The sequence below is a fragment of the Sitophilus oryzae genome, unplaced genomic scaffold, assembly GCF_002938485.1.
Source record: "Sitophilus oryzae breed Bouriz unplaced genomic scaffold, Soryzae_2.0 scaffold_246_pilon_pilon, whole genome shotgun sequence".
NCBI lineage: Eukaryota > Metazoa > Arthropoda > Insecta > Coleoptera > Curculionidae > Sitophilus > Sitophilus oryzae.
In genome coordinates, this window is record NW_022146803.1 from 216,934 (window position 1) to 241,270 (window position 24,337).

The 24,337-nt window shown below is 33.9% G+C and overlaps 2 protein-coding genes across 6 annotated transcripts in view; one reads left to right on the plus strand and one right to left on the minus strand.

The window, feature by feature from the left end:
• Positions 1–24,337, minus strand: part of LOC115884406 (tyrosine-protein phosphatase Lar) — a 693,925-nt gene that overhangs the window by 114,332 nt on the left and 555,256 nt on the right. The window lies entirely within an intron of this gene.
• Positions 1,225–4,968, plus strand: LOC115884407. Its single transcript, XM_030902969.1, has 4 exons — positions 1,225–1,525; positions 2,031–3,579; positions 3,665–3,843; positions 3,902–4,968. Exons 2-4 carry the CDS (start codon positions 2,059–2,061, stop codon positions 4,491–4,493), a joined length of 2,292 nt encoding a protein of 763 aa, XP_030758829.1. The 5' UTR covers positions 1,225–1,525; positions 2,031–2,058; the 3' UTR covers positions 4,494–4,968.

Consider the following 24,337-nt stretch of genomic DNA (forward strand, 5'->3'; position numbering starts at 1 on the left):
GTCTCGATATGTAAATTTGCGGCGGAACTGTACATGAAAGCAATTACGATGATCATTTGTCAAGCCGAAACGCAAATAAATGCGGACAAGAGATGGGGAAAAAGCCCAGATAGTTTCGGTTTATAAACAAATCGGCAACGTTTTCAATTTATTTCGCTCTACAGGATGGGAAGTTAAAATGTTGACAGGTAATGAAAGAAACAAACCAACGAAACGTTTCGTTTAATTAGTTATTCTATACCAAAAATGTGATTTTAATTTGTAATATTATTACTGCTAGTAAATAAACAACCACAATGTAGTGATGAACAAAAAAACTAACAGAAACAGACTGGCTAAGACTGACAGTCAATATAGGTATTATAGGAGCAGTTCTCTATAGGCTTGGTGCATTTCAGTTGATTTCAACAAATTCCGACCGCAGCGTCTCAACGGCAAAAATCAGAATTATCAGCACCTATTTCACGCCGCTGTCATGTTGATCGCATTAAACCAAAGTTGAAATCGTGGTTTGGTTGTCATAATATTTAAGTATTTTAGTTTTTTGCTAGTGCAGTTATTAAGACTATAAAACACTCATGAACGAGGTTTGTGTGATGTAACGCTGATTCGGGTAGTCAAAATTAAGTGAAAAAGAACTCGACCTGAGCGTCGCGCTTCGGTCGTGTTGTATTGTGACAATTTCAAATGTTAATAAAATTGCCGAAAAAATGTTAACGCGTAAAGGAGAGCGTAATTAAGACGTTGTTGGTTTGGTTAGGTTTTTTAATAATCTAGATTAAATGTTTTATGAACATATTCTAACATTATTATAATTATGTACCTTTAAAAATGTCGTTATAGCCGAAATAGACACAATTATAACTCTACTTGCAAAACCGGTGCGATGCTCGCTACCCTAGTTAACTCATCTACAAAGTATTTTTAGCTGGAATAATAAATTATAGTATCTACAAATTAGACTCTCTGAAGATATCAAAATAACCTTTTTATTTTTAGAATTTTCACATATACTTTCTAACACTTTTAGAATAATTATATAATAATTTTTTCGTATACTCGCTATTTAAACCCATGTATTTTTATATATCAGTTGTTTACGATATTCTCCGATGGTGGCAGCACCGGCGGAGAATGCATTAAGCCTATAGTTTACTGCTTATTGAAGCCATAAATGAAAAATTCAAGAACATCATATCGCTGTTCCGGTAGAATAGTGACCGAACTGCAAAATTTTTAAAAATTGAGTTAACTTCATCATTCACTTTTAAAATGTTCAATATATATGGTAAAATAATGACGAAACTGTACTACCACTCGTTACCGCTAGATGGCAGTTGCGTCGTCTTCAAATTCCACATGTTCCTAGGCGGTCGTTGAAAAAATAATGACATATTGCTCAGTCGCGTCTGGAAATTGGGACAGAACTGTATTTGTTCGCGAGAAAAACGCCGTAAGTGTAGTTTGTGTTAGTTGTGACAAAAACTTTTGACATTTTTTGGCAAAAGTTTGGTGAAATAAAGACGTAAGTGTATTCTATGTCAATATTATTTCGAAATTTTGTTCGTTTCATTTAAAGAAATTATGAAAATAAGACGTAAGTGTACTTTCTGTCATTCTTGACCCAAAAAGTTTAGGTTTTACTTAACTTATTGGTCCATTACGTTATTGTTGTCCCGAAATGTACCTTCTCTTTTTGGTAATTACGTTATTGTTGTCCCGAAACGTACATTTTCTTTTGGTAAAAGTGTTTAAGTAGAAATATTAGCATTGCTGTCTTGAATGACAAATTTTGACTTTTTGTTTAGACAACTGGCTACCTGATATTTCCATATATTTAAATAATAGGAAAAATGGTTAATTTTGAAAAAATAATCAGTTCAAATATGGTAATGTTTGGAAGTTCAGCATTATTAGTAAAAAAATCTATATTATACACGAGAAAGCCGTTATGGAACCCGCACCGGTCCCTAAAGACTTACTTTTTACCTTAAATACATAATAATAATATACTATTATTTATATTACAGAGGTACCAAAAAGTTTTTCGGGAGAAAAATGAGCTCGAGAACGGCCAAAATATTGAAGCTTGCTATTGCTACAGATTTAAACGAGAACCAAAAAGACCCCATTGATAATGACGATACTGGAAGTGCCAGTTCTTTAACAGTAGGACTTGCGGAATCAGGGCCGTTGGTTCCTCCTGTTTTGGATACAGTTTTAATTAAGAGCGGGGATAAGGGTGATCCTAAAATTGACGTTGGTTCGACAATAAAATCAGTTTCTCCAGAACCATTAATTTCTGCAGATTTGGTTACGGAAACGCAGCTAACCAAGCCAGACAAATATATTGTTGAAAGCAGAAACTCAACCAGCATAAATTTAAGAAGAATTCCTAGGTTGACCTATAATGACCCGGCTGATGCAAGAGAGCATAACGATTTTTCTTCTGGTTCTAGTGACGATTTTTCTCCAGGAAGTGAAGATTTATCAAGCGACTCGTCTGAGCATATGCCTGGTACTTCTAATCAGAATGCTGTTTTTCGCCAAAGAACGTTTAATAGTTCAGAAACTACTGAAAATAATGGAAAACCCGCATCTCCTAAAAAGGGCAAGAAAAGAAGCCGCAACCCTGATAATTGGATAAGAGAAAAAGCTAAAAGGCTAAGAAATTGTGGTCAAAGCTACACATCAAAATCGGGGAAAATTATTGGTGAAAAAAAGATGGGACCGCCGTGCAAAGAAAAATGTATTTTATCATGCTCAAAAAAAATTAATGAGAATTTTAGAAACGAAATGTTTAAGGAATACTGGGCATTCTCTTCTCTACAAAGACAGCGCGATTTTTTGGCTGCCCATATTGAAAAATTGGATCTAAAGTACAGACGCATTTCAGCTGCGAAACCCAGAAATCCCAATTGTTCCTTTTACATTTCTAAAGAAGGACACAGAATTCGTGTATGCAAGACATTCTTAATTAATACTCTCGGTATAAATGAAAGAACAATCAGAACGGTTATAAAGTCTAAGGCAAGGGGTACTGGAATAGTACCAACTGATAACAGAGGCAAGCATCAAAATCACAAAAAGATTGATGAAGAAATATTGAAGTCCGTACGTGACCACATTAATTCAGTTCCTCGTATTGAGAGTCACTATGTCAGAAAAGATACAAAAAGGGAATTTATTGACGGTGGCCTCTCTGTAGCCGAGTTATACCGAAATTATTCAACACAGAGGTCTTCCATCAATAAGATTGCAGCAAGTTACGATAAATACTCAAGAATATTCAATAAAGAGTTCAATATAGGTTTCTTTTTGCCAAAGAAAGACCAGTGCGACGTTTGCGAAGCCTATAAAAACTCCCAGGAAGAGGAAAAAGAAAACCTTGAGATTAATTACCAAAGCCATCTAGAAGAAAAAGAATTAAGTCGAAGTGAAAAACAAAATGATAAAGAGAAAGCCAAAAATAATGAATGTGTGCTTGCAGTTTATGACTTGCAGGCGGTGCTACCAATACCCACTGGACAGTCATCAGCTTTTTTTTACAAATCCCGTATCAACTGCTATAATTTTACAGTAAGCAGAATGGGTATATTCTACCCATTTTTAAAAATTCCATTAAACAAAAATGCCAGATTTCTTATTATTTTTATTGTTTTAGATAACAGAAATAGGAAATGACAAATCTTTGTGCTTTTTTTGGCATGAAGGTCTGGGTAATAGAGGAGTAACAGAAATTGCTTCATGTGTTTTCCTGTATCTTGAAGAGCTATCACTAACTAACCCAGGTGCCGACGTGGTCTTTTACTCGGATAATTGTGGCGGCCAGCAGAAAAACAGGTATCTATGTAAAATAAAAAAAACGTATACAAAAATATTAGAGATATCTATTTTACAGATACATGATAGCTACATACCTCTACGCTGTTCAGTGCTTAGAAATAAATTCTATTACCCACAAATACTTAATTCGTGGCCATACTCAAAATGAAGGCGATGCGATTCACAGCGTAATTGAGAAGTCGGTGACTAAAATTAAAAGATCTGGTCCAATTTACGTTCCAGAGCAGTATATCTCCGCAATTCGATCTGCGAAGAAGAATGGTAATCCACTGGAGGTAAAAGAAATGAATTTTGACAGCTTCTTGGATATAAAATTTATCCATGATGAAATGGCGCTTACTTTAACAAAAAATGTAGACGGGAATGATTTTAAAATAAGTGACGTAAAGTTACTGAAGACTGAAAAAGGGAACGCTTTTTTTAAGTACAAGACAAGTTACAAGCAAGTGGAATGGAATTGTGTAGGGTATAAGTCTAAAAAACGACGCATTTCTGAGGTAAAACCATTCAATGAGATCCACAGAAAGCCAGCATATACAAAAAAAATTTCAGTTGCTGATAATAAAAAGAAAGACCTAAAAAGTTTAATTGATAGTAAAATAATCCCTGGGTTTTATAAACCTTTCTTTGAATTTATTTTAAATTAATGTTTTATAACTTTAGAATAATATTAGTATAGTTAAATAGCAGTTAGTATTTTATAGTTCCTATCAGTTCCTAAAAATGTTTAGTTAGCCATTTTAAGTTAAGCAACTTCAAACTTTCGTCGGTGAAGAAGTTGTTTTATTTTTTCAAGAGTTTTGTTTGTTTATTTTTTATAAATACTTTGACGATTGTTAAATTTGATAATAAATTGTTTAACACAACTGTCGAATTTTGTTCTATCAATATTGGGGAAATAATGACATAACTTCAAAATTAAGGGTGTATTTTACAAATATAATAATTGTGTTAAATACTGTTTAAAGTGATCCATATTTAAGTTACTAATACGATGTTTCCAAAGTCATAACTATGAATGCAAAGTTTTGGGAACAAATAACAAAGTTCCATTTTCGTTTTTTGCTTCCCCTGAGAATTTATACTTTTTGCAGTTCGGTCACTATTCTGCCGGAGCAGCGATATTATAAATAGTCAAAAATTAGTAACACTCAACAACATAACACACGAAAACTCAAGAACCACTTTAGATATGGAATTTTTTTTTTTTATTTTGAAGGTCGGATCTTTTACAAGATATTTAAATAAAAAAAATTCGATAGACTTCTTTTTTTCATTCAAAAATTTAATAAACCAATCCATTTACTTTTAGTGCATAGAAATTTCAAGCAATCGTGTAACTTTTAAATTTATAAAGATTTTCACATACTGTCTGCGAAGAATATAGCAGAAATATTAAGAAAGTTTTTGAAAAAAAAACTACAATCAATTATTTCTAATGGATTTCGAGATATCGATTTTTGAATGCAGAGTTCTAATAACGCGACCACTGTCGAATACCTCAATTACTCAATTCCACTTATTTTTACCAAAAGTGCAAGTGTTTCTAACTTACACTTAAAAATTTATAAGCGGAATAATTTATATAGGGAAAATTACAACGACTCGTTAATAAATAAACAAATAAAGTATCGCGAGACGTAATTAAATCGTGTGGCTGAACGCATGATGTACATTCCTCCCTAGAATTTTAAGTACTGATATGGTACTGATTGGGTCGACCGGGACCGAATCTGTCATATCCCCTTCCACGTCTCTTATCAATGTGCTCAGTTTCTCGCTTTTTTTCTCGATTAACAGTGTGCACAGTTTCTCGCTTTCCCTCTTTGTTCAGTACATTATAAACGCTTTGTACTCTACTTAAGGTAGTATCAGACACAGCTACGAAGGAAGATACGAAGGAGAAAGATACGTCTTTTGTTGCGCAATTATGGCTAAAGTTTCTCGACGATTTAAAACATTTAAGAAAGACACGATTGGATCATTTGATAACCAATAAAATTGAAGAGAAATACAATTGAATATCATACAACACAACAAATTTAAAGACACAAAAACACAACAAATTTGAAGAGTTTGAAGTTGTACCACACTGTATACCAATCGAAAACTAAACAAATTCGTAACTTGTCGTAAATATTTTTATTTCGGTTGATTATTATTAGTTAGTTTGTTATTCGATTTGTTATCCTCGCCAGACCGGCCCCAACTCTGTTGTTTTTTAATTTTATTTCCGCTGTTTAGGCCCCGCGCAAATTTAAACAATAAATGTTATTGTTTTATTTTTATTTAGTCTGTATCGTGATTGGGTTAAATTAATTTGTTGCGCTCGCTCCTGTCAAGTAGTTTATTTATGTTCGGGTGTGTTTATTTTGTTGCGCGCGGTTTTGTCCAACTTTTTACGATGCTCGCAAATTGCTCAAAGTGCACTTAAAACAGGCGTAAAAGTAGCTGCAATAAAAACGTTTTTTATAAATATTTTAAAATCAATTGGTCACGTTACTGAATTACTTTTTCCATTGAGTGTTTTAAAAAATAACAAACGTAGGTATAAGTTTGCGATTTCTGAAAATTCGACTTTTCAAGTGGAGAAAGATACGTCAAAATATTTTTCTATACCGTTTGATAGAGAGTTATCCCGTGGTTTAAAAAGCTTTTTAAGAATGTCCATTATAAACTTGTATAGTGCTAATAATAACCGTTATCAGGTAATCCTAAAAATAAAACATCTCCACTGAAATTTATATAGAAACTGTAATCAGAAATATGTTGGGCAAACTAGAAGATTAATATTAACTAGACTTGACGAACATATGGCTTAGATGAGATATGGTAGACCGGATAACCGATAAGTCTTGAGTTGCTAAACATATTGTTGATAAAGAACATTGTATAGATATTAATAATTTAAAATTAATTAAAAAAGTCGCAAATTACAGGCAATTAGATGCATATGAGAGCGTCAAAATTAATAAATGTAATATATATATTATCACCAGATTATCACCAGAGACATTATCACCAGAGACATTGGCCCAATTCCTTCCAGTTCTCTGTTCCTACTAGGCTTGTTCCAACCCCAAGTTTTAGAACGGTTCTGGAACCGTTCTGAAATCATTGGGACTAGTCTTATCCGCATGCGTTAACTCGACACTGTTTTTCTACGATTCTAGATTGACAATCGGATGGAACAGTTTCGGAACCGTTTTTAATCTGTCTTGTCAAAACACCGGTTAAAATAACCTCATTTTTTGTTTGATGTAAAGTATAAACTTGGTGTAAACAAAACAAACCTTAATAATATTCTTCACAGACATTCTTATTAATTGTATAGAACAGTGGAAACAGTAAAAAGTGGTAAATTACTATAATGGACATAATAATAAATAATGGACACAAACCATAATTATGGTAAGTTTCACTTGGTTTACTATTCGTTTTTTTTTTGTTGAAAAGTGTGAACTGTAAAATCAAAGACTACAGTAAAATGTTAAACCCTAGCTAAATTAAATAGACAATTTCTAAGTATAGAAAGAATTCTAAACACTAAAACCCATTAAACTCCAAAAAAATCCACAAAACAAAACAAGCAAACGCCCCGGCCCAAATGTCAATCGGCTGATAAAATGTATTAACTGCGCATGTCAGTACAAACAGTTCCTACTTACTGGCAAGTATCGAAATTACGGTTCCGGAACCGTTCTAATAACGATCAGAAAATTGGTTTGAAGGCAAAGAGAATCGTTGGAGAACGATCCCCATCATAGTTGGAACGCTTTTAGCCCTATGCGCATGAACGGAACCGTTCCTGAACGGTTCTCAGCGGTGTTGGAACAAACCTACTGCTCTAGTTCGGTAATAATTGTTTCGGTTGGTTTTGACTCGCTTGGCTAGTTTTTGCCACGTCTACTCAGAGCCACCTGAGCGAGTATATAAACGCTCAATTTGTAGATATTAGTTTAGTTTTAATCATCTGCTGATAATTCTAACAAGGTTAGCGAAACGCGTGTCCAATGTAAACGTAAGTGACAGTGTATGGTGGTGATTTAGCGTTTTATTTTGATAAAAAATAGACATTTATTAATCAATTAGCTGACCCGGCTGACTGGGTGGATGACTGATTGATATGAAACTAATCGATTTACATTTGACAGTTGTTATTTGTTTCCTATATTTTTGTTTGCATTTTGATTCAAGCATTTTCTATATAATTTCAGTATCTTTCTAGATTTGAATAATGTTAATAATCTGTGTGCATTAGGGTGAGCCAAAAAACTAACCTATCGGGTTGCAATAACCGAGAAAAAATATTCCCGGAAGGCAGGATTTTTAGCTCAATTTTAAAAGGTGTCGGTGAATATTCAAACTTTTCCATTTAGATAACACGTAAAAAAATCTTTTTTCATTAAAAGTACCATAACCTTGAAACGGTTTACGATAAAAAAAAATTACATCGCGGATTCTTGTAGAGCATAAAATTTCCGAAAAAATCTATGTGAGAATATTTTTTTCACTTCAATAATTCGTTTAATTCAAAGCTTTGAAAAGTGAAAAAAAATCGCTAAAAACGCTAAAACTGCATTTTTTCAAAGCTTTCAAATATACGAATTATTGAATTGAAAAAAATACCCTCAGATAGATTTTTTCGGAAATTTTATGCTCTACAAGAATTCGATGTAATTTTTTTTTATCATAAACCCTTTCAAAATTATGGTACTTTTAACGGAAAAAGATTTTTTTACGTGTTATTTAAATGGAAAACTTTGAATATTCACCGACACCTTTTAAATCTGAGCTAAAACCCTGCCTTCCGGGGATATTTTTTTCTCGGTTATTAGATTCATTTTAACCCATAAATTTCATAGGTTAGTTTTTTTGGCTCACCCTAAACATGGAAGTCCAATATCGTCGTTGTTGACAAAAATATAAAAAACAATTTTATATAAATGTTTATATTTTGTTTGCATAGTTGCACCATATAATGCAGGCTCACCATATAATTCTGCATACAGTACACTATTTTTATGTGTTGTTGCTATTTGTTATCGAGGTCGAGATATTATGGCGCTGTATGTGGCTGTATGTTACTACTTATTAAGTTTCAATATTTAGGTATTTATTTATTCTGAAAATTTTTCACTTATAATATCACAAGAGCTTAAATTATTTTCGGAAATTTTTTTGAGGGCACGAATATTTTGAAAATTATCCCGAGTCGAAAACGAGGGATAATTTTCCTAAAATATTCGTGCCCGAAAGAAAATTTCCAGGAATAATTTAAGCTTGCGTGGTATTCGGTAAGAAAATTTCACACCTAAATTTGAAAAAAAAAATATTAATCCAACATGACATTTTAAAATAATTTCAATTTGTTAAGTTGGCCAAGGTATTGATGTTTTTGACATATTATGTGTTTTGTCATTTTGTTTGCGATTCTGTCATTAAGCTATTACTAGTTTTAAAACGTCTGTACGTAGAGTAAGAAGTGTATAGCGAAATGTCGCGATTTGGAAAAGTAAACCAACAAGTCATTAAAGAAGAAATTGAAAATATAAAACCAGATAACACCCGAAAATCAAAATCAAGTGTATGGAAACAGTTTGTTGAATTTTGTGATGAAAAGTCGTATAATATTCATGAGTGTATGAGTGTAGTACAGCTGGCTACTATACTGGAGGACTACGCATTTAATATGAAAAAGAAAAATTTTGAAGATTATAAGGAAAGTGTGGTCAAAGTGATGTGGAACTCTACTGCTAAGCAGTTGCAAGAAATTTATTACGAAAAATATAAAATAAAATTTAATCCGTTTTCTGATGTGGAATTTGTGACCGCCAGAGCTGCACGCGATGCTAAGCGCAAAATACTACAGAGAGATTCAGCAAAAAGAAAAGTGAGTGCTTCAGCCTTAACCAGTGACGAATACAAAAAAATTATTGAAATGTGGGATGAAAATACTCCAGATGGGTTGCAGCGTAAATTTTTTCACATAGTTTCACATGAGCTGGCATGGAGAGGAGGGGAAGGACATTCTGCTTGTATCCAATACTTCAAAGAAGAAACTGATAATTTCGGAAACCCAAAAGGTCGGATAGAATATAATCCAATTTTCTCTAAAACCACACAAGGTGGTTCTAAAAAACTGTCGGATAGTAAATGGTTGATTAGAAATTTCGAAAATCCACAAATGTGTCCGGTTCGCTTGTTTAGAAAGTTGATGGAAAAAAGGGGAAATCTTATTCAAACCGACAGACTATTCTTAACACCAAACCCATACTGGAATCAACCCAATTCGAAAGGATGGTACAAGAATAGCCCAGTTGGTAAGAACATTGTATCTTCATGGTTTAAATCAGCAGCTTCAGATATAGGAATTGACACTAAAAAAGTTAAAATAACCAATCATTCTGCAAGAGCAACAGCTGTTTCGAATTTGGCCAAGAAAGGAGTTGGTGAACAACAGCTCATTAAAATTACTGGACATAGTAATAGTCAGTCGATCAAACCTTACTTACAGTTGGACGCTGAACATCATCAACAGATGATTGAATCCATGAGGAGCATTTCATCAAGTACTAGCCAGTTCAATCATGATCAGAGCACAATGCAAAATAAAACAGAAAATACCCAGATTCAAACCACCAATTCAAGCCAGCCTACAAACATTTACAATAATTGTGTTTTTAATATTAATAAAACCTATAATTACTAAATGTGTTTCGTTATTATTTTGCTATATTAGTCGATATCATTAAAGATTTGGCATTGAAGATAATTCAACATGAAATAAATTCTAAAAAAATCATATAGATATATCCATCATATTTCGTTAAATAGAAAAATACCAGCTTTAGTTAAATAAAGGCGGCAGAACTATATTTTTTAGAACATGGCAATTTCGAAGAAATTCATATGTAGGTATATCTAACATATTTCCTTAAATAAAAAATATTACCAACCTTAGTTACATCAAATGCTAAAACTCAAATGGGTAATATTTCAATATATAGACATTGTAGTTATTCACATTATGATTGTAGATCTTATGTTTACCTTTTCAACTGTCAAAAATTTCCACTAAAGCTTCGTGGCGCCTCGAAAAAATTTCCGGAAATTTTTCAGTTATATGGTAACTAGTCAACATTAAAGCATGTTATTGGTTGAAAAGTAGAGGTGTGAAATTTTCAGAATAATATTTTAAGATTTTTTAAAAATGTATACAGGGTGTTTTGAAAAATCTGGTCATTGATTAATCACGATCCTGCTTAAAGTTCTTGACGTAAAAAGCTGATTTTTGGAAAACGGATTGACTTTAGTGTGTAGAGGTTCGATAAGAAGGGATTTTACGAAACTCGAATTCTAAGGGGGTGAAACTATTCTCAAATATTAGAATATTTTTTATTTAAAAACCGGTGAGTTTTTCGGAAAAACTCTTAAAACACGTATATTTTATTATGTTGCTTTACATATTTTAAGATTTTTTAAAAATATATACAGGGTGTTTCATAAAATATGACCATTGAGTAATCACTATTCTGCTTAAACTGCTTGACGTTTAAAGCTGATTTTTTGCAAACGGATTGACTGTGGGGTTGAGGTTCGATAAGGAGGGGTTTCTCGAATCTCAAATTCCAACAGGGTGAAAACGCCCCTCAAATATTACAATATTTGTTATTTAAAAAACGGTTAGTCTTTCTGGAAAACGCCTGGATACGCGTAATTTATTTTGTTTTTTTACATATTTTGAAATTTTTTAAAAAATCATACAGGGTGTTCCAAACAGTTGAGTAATTGATTAACCACGATTCTCCTTAAACTGCTCGATATTAGAAAGCTTATTTTTGGCAAATGTGAAAATTTTTTATCCAGTTTGTATGTTAATGGAAATTCTTGTTTTGCTTTATCATCACCATTAGAAATTATTAATTCGACCCGAACGAAGTCGCGGGTACACGCTAGTTTAAGTATAAAATTAATTCGAACTCTAGTGTGTAGTTGGTTTACTTATGAAGAATTGCTACGCAATTCAGGATCTACGCGGATTGAGGGGCAGGGCGTAGGTAGATCGGAATGTATAGGTATAAACGAGTGGCGGAATTTTGGCTTTTTTTATATCGCAATTTGTAAACAGCGCTTATTTGTAAACAACTACCGTTTTTAGAGAGGTATTTTAGATAACAATCGATATTTAGAAATGTTTTGACACCCTGCAAATACTACCACCGAGCACGTCATTGTTGCAACTTGCAACTGCGTTAATACGCCTGGCGGTGACCGCCTCATACTCTTTCAGATATTTAGCAATAAAATAAAGAAACCTGTTATTTTTAAGCTGTTATTTTAAGCTGTTTTTTATAAATAACTACTATAACAGTTTCAACTGTTATCTAAAAATAACAGTTTTGCCCATCACTATTAAAACTTTTGTTAAACAGCAAACCTAAAACTTTTGTTTTACAAAAAAATTATTATTAAAAAAAGTAAATAGGCATATTTATCGACAAAATAGACTACTTGTATGTATTAAGGAAAATATTTTATTGAATTGAAAGGCATTCTCTCTAAAAAACTGAGATTATTCAAAGACAATCCTTTTCTTGTTCACCAAGATTCCCAAAACGGCCTTGTTCAGGCCTAGTTTAGGCTTAGTCACGGAGTGTGGCATGCGATATTATAACGAGGGTAAACTTGCGGATTTGCAATATCTCCTCTAAAGCCGATAGGGCGCGTTACAACACCGCTAACTGGGAATTCAGGTAGCTAATTTCCTCCCAAAAGATCGATTATCGATCAGGAGGAAGGAAGAGGAGGGTGGGTTGACGAGAAGGTGTATCAGGTTAACAAGAGGTGCCTTGTTTCATAATTTAATAATGTACGAGACACCGTTGCTCTGGTTCGGAATTTAATCAGAAAATTAGTATTTAAAATGTATCAGTCAGGTTTTGCATAATTCCAAGTTTATTTTGATTAAAATATTCTACATAACACGAATATGTTTTAGAATATACCTCCTAGAATTTAAAAAAAAATATCTGCTGTTGAGAATTTTTCTCTAACCCACACCCATCAAGCATTGATTTTAAGTAGAACTGTGATCTAAAAGTCTTATCGTGCTTTGTATAAATATATTCATGGCAGACATATTTTTTTTTCTACGTAGAGATATAGAGTACTGATTGTTTATTAATTTAGATAGATATTTTCTAGATTAAAAAGCTTTCGATACGCGTTTATCTAAAAAACAGACTATAAAAACTCTTTTTCAAAAAATTGGTATTATTCAAAGACGATCCTTTTCTTGTTTGTAAGATTCTCAAAACGGCCTTGTTCAGGCCCAGTTTAGGCTTAGTCACGGACACCGGGATGCGATATTATAACGAGGGTAAACTTGGGAATTCGCAATATCTCCTCTAAAGCCGATAGGGCGCGTTACAACACCGCTAACTGGGAATTCAGGTAGCTAATTCCCTCCCAAAAGATCGATTATCGATCAAGAGGAAGGAAGAGGAGGATGGGTTGACGAGTAGGTGTATCAGGTTAACAAGAGGTGCCTTGTTTCATAATTTAATAATATACAAGACACGCTGTTAGGCACCGTTGCGTTGGTCTGGTTCGGAATTTAATCAGAAAATTATTATTTAAAAAGTATCAGTCAGGTTTTGCATAATTCCAGGTTTATTTTGATTAAAACATTCTACATAACACAAATATGTTTTATGATATACCTCCTAGAATTTAACAAAATATCTGCTGTTGAGAATTTTTCTTTAACCCACACCCATCAAACATTTTTTAAGTACAACTGTGATCTAAAAGTCTCATCGTGCTTTGTATAAATATTTTCATGACAGACATTTTTTTTACGTAGAGATATAGAGTACTGATTCTCTATTAATTTAGATCTGTTACTAAATTAAAAAGCTTTCGATACGCGTTCCACAACAAAAACCTAGAATACAAAAACTATCTTTATAAAAATTAGTATTATACCAAGACGATCCCTTTCTTGTTCGCAAGATTCTCAAAACGGCCTTGTTCAGGCCCAGTTTAGGCTCAGTCACGGACTGCGGGATGCGATATTATAACGAGGGTAAACTTGCGGATTCGCAATATCTCCTCTAAACCCGATAGGACGCGTTAAAACACCGCTAGGTAGCTAATTCTCTCCCAAAAGATCGATTATCGACCAGGAGGAAGAAAGAGGAGGATGGGTTGATGAGAAGGTGTATCATGTTAACAAGAGGTGCCTTGTTTCATAATTTAATAATAGACGAGGGACCGTTGGTCTCGTTCGAAATTTAATCAGAAAATTATTATTTAAAAAATATCAGTCAGGTTTTGCATTATTATAAATTTATTTTGATTAAAATATTCTACATAACACGAATATGCTGTACGAGATACCTCCCAGAATTAAAAAAAAATATCTGCTGTTGAGAATTTTCCTTTAACCCACAACATCAAGCATTGATTTTATGGAGAACTGTAGCGTTTTTTAAACAACTACCACTGCGAACGGCAGCTTTTCATCGGAGAGCAGTCGTGGATAAGGTATTTCACTGGAAAGAAAACTAATTAATAACAATAAACAAAAAAATAGATATTGGGCGCCAGGCATGTACAGAGAAAGAAAACACAGTTGTATAATACTTAAAACTTGCCATTACTCTCTGACGAGTATTTGACACGTATCAGAAGATGGTTACGCAAGGCGTTTTCTTTCGTGAGTTTTTCCGTGACCAAATAAAAGCTCGATACGTGATGTTATCTGTCTTCCGCACTCTGGACATTCAAAAATCTCATTACTTTGTTGCCTTTTTACTTTTTGGTTGTCGCTGTTAACCGAATTTAAAATTCTTCTCCATTGCGTTCTGTTGTGCGCTGCTTCCCACTGATTCTGCACGCTTGTCCCAAGTTTTCGTGGAAAATATCCTTGTACCTTTTGATGTTCTCTTACCATCCAAAAGTTCACCGTAAAGAAGAGATTTTGGTTGGCGGTTTTGACGTGACCATCTAAATCTCGCGTGACCTACTAAATCTCGCTTAAAGTAATCATGACTTCACCGCTCTTTGACATTTTATTCTTAAGAGTTATCTAAGATGTCTCTGTTTCAACTTGTTTAATGCGTTCATGTGTCAAGGTTTCGCTTCCATATAACATGGTGGTGATTATTATTAGATTGATAGATACAATGGACTGTCATCAGTGTATTCAAGTTCTGTGATGAATTTTTTATGTGTTTTTGCACTGGGTCTTTTTTTGTTGGTGGGCTGATGAGAAGGTGTCTCAGGTTAACAAGAGGTGACTTGTTTCATAATTTAATAATGTACGAGACCCCGTTTGCCTTTCGTTCAGAATTTAATCAAAAAATTATGATTTGATTGATTAAAATAATATATAAATTATAACAGGGCTGGTAAACAAGCAAATTTGTTTTAATTTCATAATCACTCTAGTATATAAGACCTGTTTTGAAACACACGGTTTGTTTTACCTTTAATTAGTTCCTTTTGTGTCCACTCAAACTAAAGACGAGAAACCTTATTGTTTTTTGCTCTCTACGCTGTTGCAAGATGCTCTCGAGATTCACGTCTGTTCGGGCCCTATTCCTGGCGAAACCATTTAGGTAATTAGTGTAAAAGGGTGGGGGTGAGGGTGGGGGTGAATGAAGCCCTTGATGGACGTGGCCCGCACTTCCGGCGGATTCTCGGCCGGCCGGCAGTGGAGAGGTTTTTGTGAATGACAAGCGGAATTAATTAGACGCGAGCCGGTCACGAACTAGACGCGACGCCCTCTTTCTCCAAATGGACTAACTTCGTTGTGCAGCCTTTATCGTCTAAAGGCTAAGTTGCATTCGGATTAGTATACAACGTTTAAACAATGGAGAGTTTTTTGATATATGATATTTTATTTTGGACTAATTTTTTTCTCTAAAAAAATGTTTTTATTGATAAAAAGATTTACAATTTGTAGAAAAAAGTAAAGTAAACAAACAAAGTAAACAAACAAACAAACAAACAGAATACAAAACATTATACAAATTACATTTTACAATACAATACAATACAATAATTAATTTTTTTTATTAATAATTACAATAATTAATTTACAATTTTCTTAATTTTACAGGGCGTTTGAACTGGTGGGTATCACTAGTCTTCATCGTTTAATAAGAACTTACGACCGAGAAAAATCAAATATCTTCGTTGATTTAAATGCGAACAATCTTCGGATTGTCACGGAGTTTTTAACAGGACACTGACTCCTTAATGAATACCCCAGTAGATTGAAGCTAAGAAACAAAGATGAATGCAGATTATGTGGGGACAGAACACAAGAACACCTCATCACTGAGTGTACCGAAACGACAACCATTCGTGCCATAAACTTTAGTACGACTGATATACGAGATGGAGAACTAACCTTTGTAAAACCGTCTCAGATACTTGCTTTTGACAAAGCCCTGAGACTGTATGATAGTTATAACTTAAGAAAGGGGGAAACAATAGATCTGTAAGGTCGCGGTAATTAACTGCCCGCCTATATATTCTACATGTACAGGTTGTCCCATTTTAATGTGTTTTATGGGGTTTCGTGTTTACGAGTTGAGATACAAAGATACGGTTTTCACATCACTAGCAACTTTTTTACGAAAGTAAAGACGCTACTCACAGATTTGTCCTAGCCTTCTTAGTTCTTCAAATACAGGGCGAATTTTAAAATATTGCATTTTTCCAACCCCCACATAAATTGGTTATATTATAACTTATCCAAAGGGTGAAAACTGTATCCCGTAGAGTGTTGCATGCAGAATTCAGTAACTAATTTGTTCCTGACACCTGCTATTTTCCAAATATGTGACTCAACTGCAGCATTAGTTACTATTTACGCAAATTTTACATCACTAGCAACTTTTTTTTATAAAAGTAAAGATGCTACATCTTGAAATACAGGGTGAATTTTAAAATATTTTTCCATTTTTTCAACCCCCACATACCTTGGTTAACTTATACAAAAGGCGAAAAATGTGTCCCGAGCAGTTTTGCATGCAGAATTCAGTGGCGTAACTAATTTGTTCCTGTCCAAATTTTGACTCAACTTCTTTTTAATTTGTCTTCTTATAAACTTTCTAAAAATATATTATACTCTATATTTATTTTCAAAATAACGTAAAAAAATGATTATTTAACTTTTTGGCATAAATTGATTTAGTTTAAAAGAGTGTTATTTTAATCATAAGGTATTATCTTAATAATCTGCACTGAAAATAAGCGCGTGTAGCATTTAGATAACACGCTGTCAATCAGAATTGTTGATATTGTAGATGCACTTGTTTAATACTTAGTGCAAAACAGAGTTCAATAGCCAATAATCAAAATTTGACTTCGAATAAATTATTCGATTTTTTTTACCTAATTTAAACCGGCCATCGTTATAAGAAAAAGTTAAATAATGCTTTAGCTAAAATTTTTTTACCTTATTATGAAATTAGGTATAGAGTATATTATATCTTTAGGAAGTTCACAACGAAGGCAAATAAAGTAAAAAATACCCCGAAATATTTCCGGTGTTTCCCAAAAAAAAACATAAATTTTGGTCATATTTGAGTAATGACAGATCCCAGCAAAAAGCTACTTACTTCACTGAATTCGACGTGCAAAACTCTATGGGACCAAGTTTTCACTTTTTTTGGTATAAGTTATAAGATAACTTATACCAAAAAAAGAATTACGAGAGGATTCGAAAACTGCTACATTTTCTAATTTGTGCTATATTTCAGGACAGGAAAGGGCTTGGACAAATCTGTAGCATCTTTAGTTTCATAAAAAAGTAACATAGCAGGACTATTCTATTTTTAATAGATAGATAATATAATATTTTAATAATTATCTTTGAAAATTTTATTGATTGTCATATCCCCAACTTATGTTTTTTTCACCATCCATTTATATCAACTTACCTCGCTCTAAGCCATCGGCTAGCGGACCCCTTGAACTGAGTTTTATATTTGAAGGAAGTATTGCTATCGGTGTTGGTCATAATGCACAACCACGCCTGCGCACGTCACAATAGCCGTCTTTCCGCTTTAATTAAACATTTTAAGCGTCGCTTCCGGTCCGGACAACACTTCGTTACACCGTAACGTATCCAGGCCGTATTTTTCATCGGCTACGCGGTCGCCATCGTCCGGAATCCGCCAGTAATTGAATGGAAAATGGATTGTCCCGGCCCGGTCCACCATTTCTCTCTCTTCTGGTGTGTACCGGGCTCGAATTCGAATAAATTTCGAGCACATTCGCGCAGACGGCGGACGGGTGCCCGTGTCGGCGGTCAACTTCTAATCGAATTATCTCGGTTGGAAATCTGTCATCTGGACGACTGTAGAAATGCACGGGAAATGCCGGCCATTTCGGGCACTGTATTATTGCAGCTCTCGGCCATTCCTTGTTTTAATTCTGCATCTCTGGATGAAACTAAACCAGTGCTGTATTCGTGTCTTTTTTCAAGTAAGGCGCATTTGACGCAATATTGTAGTCCTAAGGCTTATTCTATTTATTTTGAAGTGAAACTTGTTTACGAGCGTTGGAGGTAGAAAAATTCAAGGCCGTGACGCATGCAAGACGGCCGTGACGCGCCAGCTATCGAGAGGAAAGGTCATAGCGGCAGTGTTGCCACAGCTACCCCATCCGGGGTAAATCTACCCCTTTGTAAAACAATTTAACACCGTTATCTCATGATAATCTACCCCGATGAAAAATAAGCTTGTACTAAAACTGGGTAACGATCTGTGCCATACGCGGCTAAGAATACCACCATAGTAAACTTGAAACTGTACCAACCTTGATTTCATGCATATTTTCATCAATAGGCTTGTCATCAAAGCGGTTCATCAAAGCGGTCTAGATGAAGCATCTAACTCATTTGCTAGCTTAGAATTACTGTTTATTAAATTACTGTAAATCGTTATAAATAATGAATTGTTTGTAATTGAGCTGTAGTTTTTGTATTTATTAATCCGGTAAATGATGGAGATAAACAATTGTGATTGATTAAAATTTTATTTTAAGATGAAACTTTTGTTAACAACATTCTGAGAATTAGAATAATGAATTGAATAATGACAAGACAAGTGACATCTGTCTAAAAAAGACAGCAATTTAGAGTAACAATTTAAAGTCACAATTTTGACTATGCAAAAGAAATACTGATTGCCTAATGTTGGTTAACATTAATTTAAAAATAAATCCCCAACATGAATAATGAACAAAACATTTAAACAAAAACAGACCACAGAGTATACAAAACAAACTGTTGGTAGCAGTTAGTAGTAGTCAGAGATATAGATGTAGTAGTATTTTGGTTTAATGGCCACAGCTATCCGGCCGGTTAATAGAATTATTGTTTTTTAATAAAAATTAAAAAAAAAACATTATAAAATAATAAAGCAGAATAGTATACGGTTTTGTATTAACTCTAATTATTTTGAAGTTTATGAAAAGCACTCAAAAAAACAATTTATAAAATTAAAATTTATTAAAAATCAATTTAAAAACATTCAAAAACATATGTTTTTCAAATCCGCCAATTTAATAGCTGTTAGTAAAAAGTTTCACTTCAACAATTTTTTTACTTAATATAGCTACTCCAATGTTTTAATTAATATGGAACAAGAAAGTTTCCTAAATGGCGAATACATGAACTAGCTAAGATTTACTGAATGAGGACTCGAGTGGAAATCAACTTAAAGCAGAATTCAAGAACCTGGAATGGGATCCTCCAACGGTCTAAGACACCCAAAGAAATTTCTCAAGACTTACGACCAAGAAAAATGAAATATTTTCCTTCAATTAAGTAAGAATGATATTCGGATTGTCACGGGATTTTAAATAGGATACCGTCTCCACAATGCAGATTATGTGGGGAAAATGGGGAAACACAAGAACACCTTATCACTGAGTGCGCCAAAATGACAACCATTCGTGCCATAAAGTTTGGTACTACTGATATCGGAGATGGAAAACTAACTTCCGTAAATCCGTCTCAGATAATGGCTTTTGTAAAAGTCCTGAGACTGCATGATGAGTTATAACTCAAGAAAGAGCGACACAATAGATCTATAAGGTCGCGGTGAATTATTTCCCCCCTAAAAAGTCATCATCATCATCATCAACCAGCCACTAAAGTCCACTGTTAGACGTGGGCTTCCCTCGTTTGCTTTCATAACTCCATATCTTAAGTCGTCATGCCATCTGGTTGAAGGACGATATCTGCTCCTGAATGCATCATGTCTTGGTCTCCATTCTATTATTTTCTTCGTCCATCGGTCATCGTTTAGCCTTGCAATGTAACCTGCCCAATTCCATTTCAAAGCAGTTATTTTCTCTATGGCATCCATGACTTTTGTTCTGTCTCCCCTACTTCGATATTCGGTACTTTGTCTCTCAGAAATAGCCCCAATTGCTTTTTGCGTTACTCTGATTTTGTTTACTGTTTTCTTGGTAAATGTTAGGGTCTCCGCACCATACGGTAGAACAGGTAGTACGCATTGATTGAATACCTTTCTCTTCAAACATATCGGAAATGCCCCTTTGAAAATGTATTGCAATCGTCCATAGGCGGCCCAAGTCAGTCCTATTCATCTGTCTCCTAAGCTCACCAGAACGCTTTTAAGAAGTTTGGTTATCGCGGCTTATACGTATTTCGTGTCCCAAGTACCGGTTGGCCAACTAAGAATGGACGCCGGCTGTATCTCAGAAACTACTTATCGTATAACTTTGGGAAAAAAATTATAATAAGTAAATTGACCAAAAGAAATCGCTGGAAATTATTTTTAAGTTCGAAAAATGTCCGCTAAGGGGCGTTTCTCTGATAGCCAATCAGAAAACAGGGTTTTTCTCAAAAATATGCAGGTGAACAGGTATTTTAAATATGAATATTGTAAATCATCGATAAATTTGCAATTTTTTTGATATAGAGTATTTTACTCTATCTCATAAAATAAAGTGGTGGGGGAAGGTTAAACTTGGTTTTATTAAAATAAGGATAAGGAAATAATATAATAATAAATAACAAAAACAACAGGTAAAACATGAAAACAAGTGAAATCAAGGACGAACTTGGATTAATAACTAAATGACGTTACTTGAAATAAACCCCTAGTTTTCGGCCATACGAAATTCGGCCATTTTCTGTTAAAAGCAATATGGTGGCACAAAATTCCTAGAAATTTTAATAAAATTTTTGATTGTCTGACTTTTGGACATTCTCATCTTAGAACTACCTACGTATAATTAACCAAGAAATTCGTAAAAATTATATTGATGAACGATAATGTTAGATAAACACGTTTAAAAATTTATGACGTTATTTTTTTAAGAAAATGCCCTAAATTCGGATGCATGAAAACTGAACTTAATCGTTTTGATATTTTGACGTAACCAAGTTACCTGTTTTTGTTTCCTAGCCTACTACTATAATTTTTAGGCCATATAATCCTAAACGGCAGCCTAACATGATTTGTTCTCTTAATATCTCCGGTTAGAGAGAAGATAGAGAGTTGCGGTTTGCGCTTTTATTTTCCAAATTTTGTGCTCTATTTAATTGTGCAAAAAGAAGTTTAGCCTCCTATTTAATTTTTTTACGCAAAAGCGCAATATCTGTTATGATGTCAAACAGCGCCCTCTAGCTACCACGAAAAAAATTGTGGAAACAAAATTTATAGTGGAGATCATTAAGGAAGAAAAGCTCTTTTAAACGAGCCCTAGTTTGTTTAAATCGCATAACCTAAACCAGAGTTATCCTTATTTTAATAAAAGCAAGTTTAACCTTCCCCACCACTTTATTTTATGAGATAGAGCAAAATACTTTATATCCAATAAATTACAAATTTCCCGATAATTACAATAGTAATATTTAAAATACCTGTTCACCTGCATATTTTTGAGAAACCCCCTGTTTTCTGATTGGCTCTTAGAGAAACGCCCCCTAGCGGGTATTTTTCGAACTCGAAAATAATTTCCAGCGATTTCTCTTGGTCGATTTACTTAATAGAATTTTTTTCCCAAAGTTATACGATAAGTAGTTTCTGAGATACAGCCGGCGTCCATTCTTAGTTGGCTACCCGGAACTTGTAAGCAGTTGTTTCTTCTATTTGATTACCAATTACTAGGTTTGTCATCACTTGGGTTTTTGAGATATTGATTGATGTCCAGAGGTTGTAGGTTGCATTCAATTTTTGTAACAATTCTTGAGCTTTATTTACGCAATCAATTTTTACCCTAAAAAGTAAAGTGACGAAACTATGACCCACGTTAAATGTTGCCGAGTTGTTTGGCACAAAACTATGCTAGACATATCAGACCTTGGTAACTATATCACCACCAGATATAACAACCTATGTATATTGAAAGGTCGTGCACGCATGGGTCTTGACAAATTTTAAAGCTTGTATAATTGAGTTACAATAGGCTCTTGCGGCCGCAGTGGAAAGTCTCACTAGGGACCCACTCTTACTAAATACAAGTCAACCTTAATTTGGTTCTTGATTACATTTTATTAAGAACAGCTTCTTTTTCTTCAAAAAAACAGTAACATCATTAATTTTCTCGTTGCGAAATCAGTTCGTTGCTACTTAATTAATTTGGCATGCAAAAAGCGTTCTGCAACCGTTTATGTTTTTGCTTTTTCGCAAACTTCCAACCGAATCTAAACCCCGGCGGATACGGAGAAAAGTGTAATTACCAACATGGACTGGAGCAAGGTTTTTCTTGATTAAGACCGTTTAATAAAAGTGTATGTGCACCGGATCCGGTAGAGAAGGACAGAGTATTCAGTAGCGGCCCGTATACCGGGTGCGTCTCAAAAGTGAAGCGTCTCGAAAACTTTTTTATTTTTTCAGATAAAAAAAAAACGATATTTGTTATGTTAGTATGTGACATAAATTAGTTAGCAATAACCAGGCAGCTTCATTTTTTTACGAAAATGAGATTTATACTGAATTGTCCTTTAAAAAATAGTACAATCGTTTCCTGCAACAATCAGATAATTCATCAGTACATAAATGATAACGTTATTTAGAGCTATCTTGCTCTTGGTTTGCAGAAAAAACCAGGGTAGCTCCGGGGAGCTGTTTGCAGCAAGCAAAATTTCTTAAAATGGAGCTGCCTGGTTATTGCAGTCACGCCTTCAATTATTTTCGGCCATTTCCTGTTTCACCTGAAATGACTACAATTTTTGATTGAGGGACATATCAAAAGCCAACTTTTGACGTTTTCGAATAGGTATGGTTTATTTTAAATTGCAACATGCGGTTATGCTTGAATCACCCTGTATATTGACAAAAGGTACGTTACCATTACTTAAAAAAATTAAATGAAAATCACAAAGCAAAATACTAATATAGAGCTTTTTCGGAAGCCCCTTTCTTATTTTTGGCTCACCCTGTATCTACTAAAATTTTAGTCATTGATCTTAATTGTTGTTTGACAGTCGCACGGGTAAGTCAATCGAATCAAATAAAACTTCAATAAAAATAAATCTTAATTAAATAAGCTTTTAGTCGCATGATTAAGCTTGACCGGCACAGCGTTGCTCACTTTTACACATTTTCTTTTAATCAAAATATTTTAGGAAAAAAAATATAAATATATAAACAGTTATTACTCACATCAACAAAACTCACCTTCTTAACAGCACTTAGAGAACATAAAGGTCCATTACTAACGCTTTCCCGTTCAAAATATTCTAATAAAGTTGCAATGTTTTTTTACGGCTATTAAGTCTCTATAATCTTGTACACTTTGCACTAAAATATGTTCTAAGAAGAACAATGTGCGACTGCAAGGCCTGCTAGTAAACATTTTTAAGGTTAAAGTATCACAACATAATTAATTTAAACCAAAAACTCGTAATACAAAACTAAACTATCAAAACGAATGACAATGTCAGGAAATAGATAAATAAATGTGGCAACTTAATATTTTTTACAGCAGAGCAACAACCTGAATCCCCAGCGGGAAATTTAAATTCCAGTTAGTCAGCCCGGCGCCGAATATGTCCATGGTTGGAAACAATGAATTTAAAAATCGCGCCGTCGATTACGTAACTAAAAATTTAATTAGTTTCAAATATATGGAGCAGTGATCAAATATTGTTCCGCCAAATAATGTTTTTAGATAAATTAAAATTGGACATACCACCGAACTTTCGGTGCTTCAATTTTCTAGGTCTGATAAGAACAGCAGGATACTTTTGCAATTTTACAAATAAAAATAATAGAAAAATAAAATAGAACCAACTATCCCCCGCTCCTGTAGATTTGGTCTTTCAAACTTTGCCAAACAAAAGAACACAGTTGAGGATAAGAAACGCGGTGCGGGGAGGGGATAACCAAGACTCTTCCCATCAGCTAGTTTTACGTTTTGGAGCAAGAAGAGAGTTGCTTGTTAAGAGCGGAGGTAGTTACCTTGTTTTAGGAACAACAATGGAAAC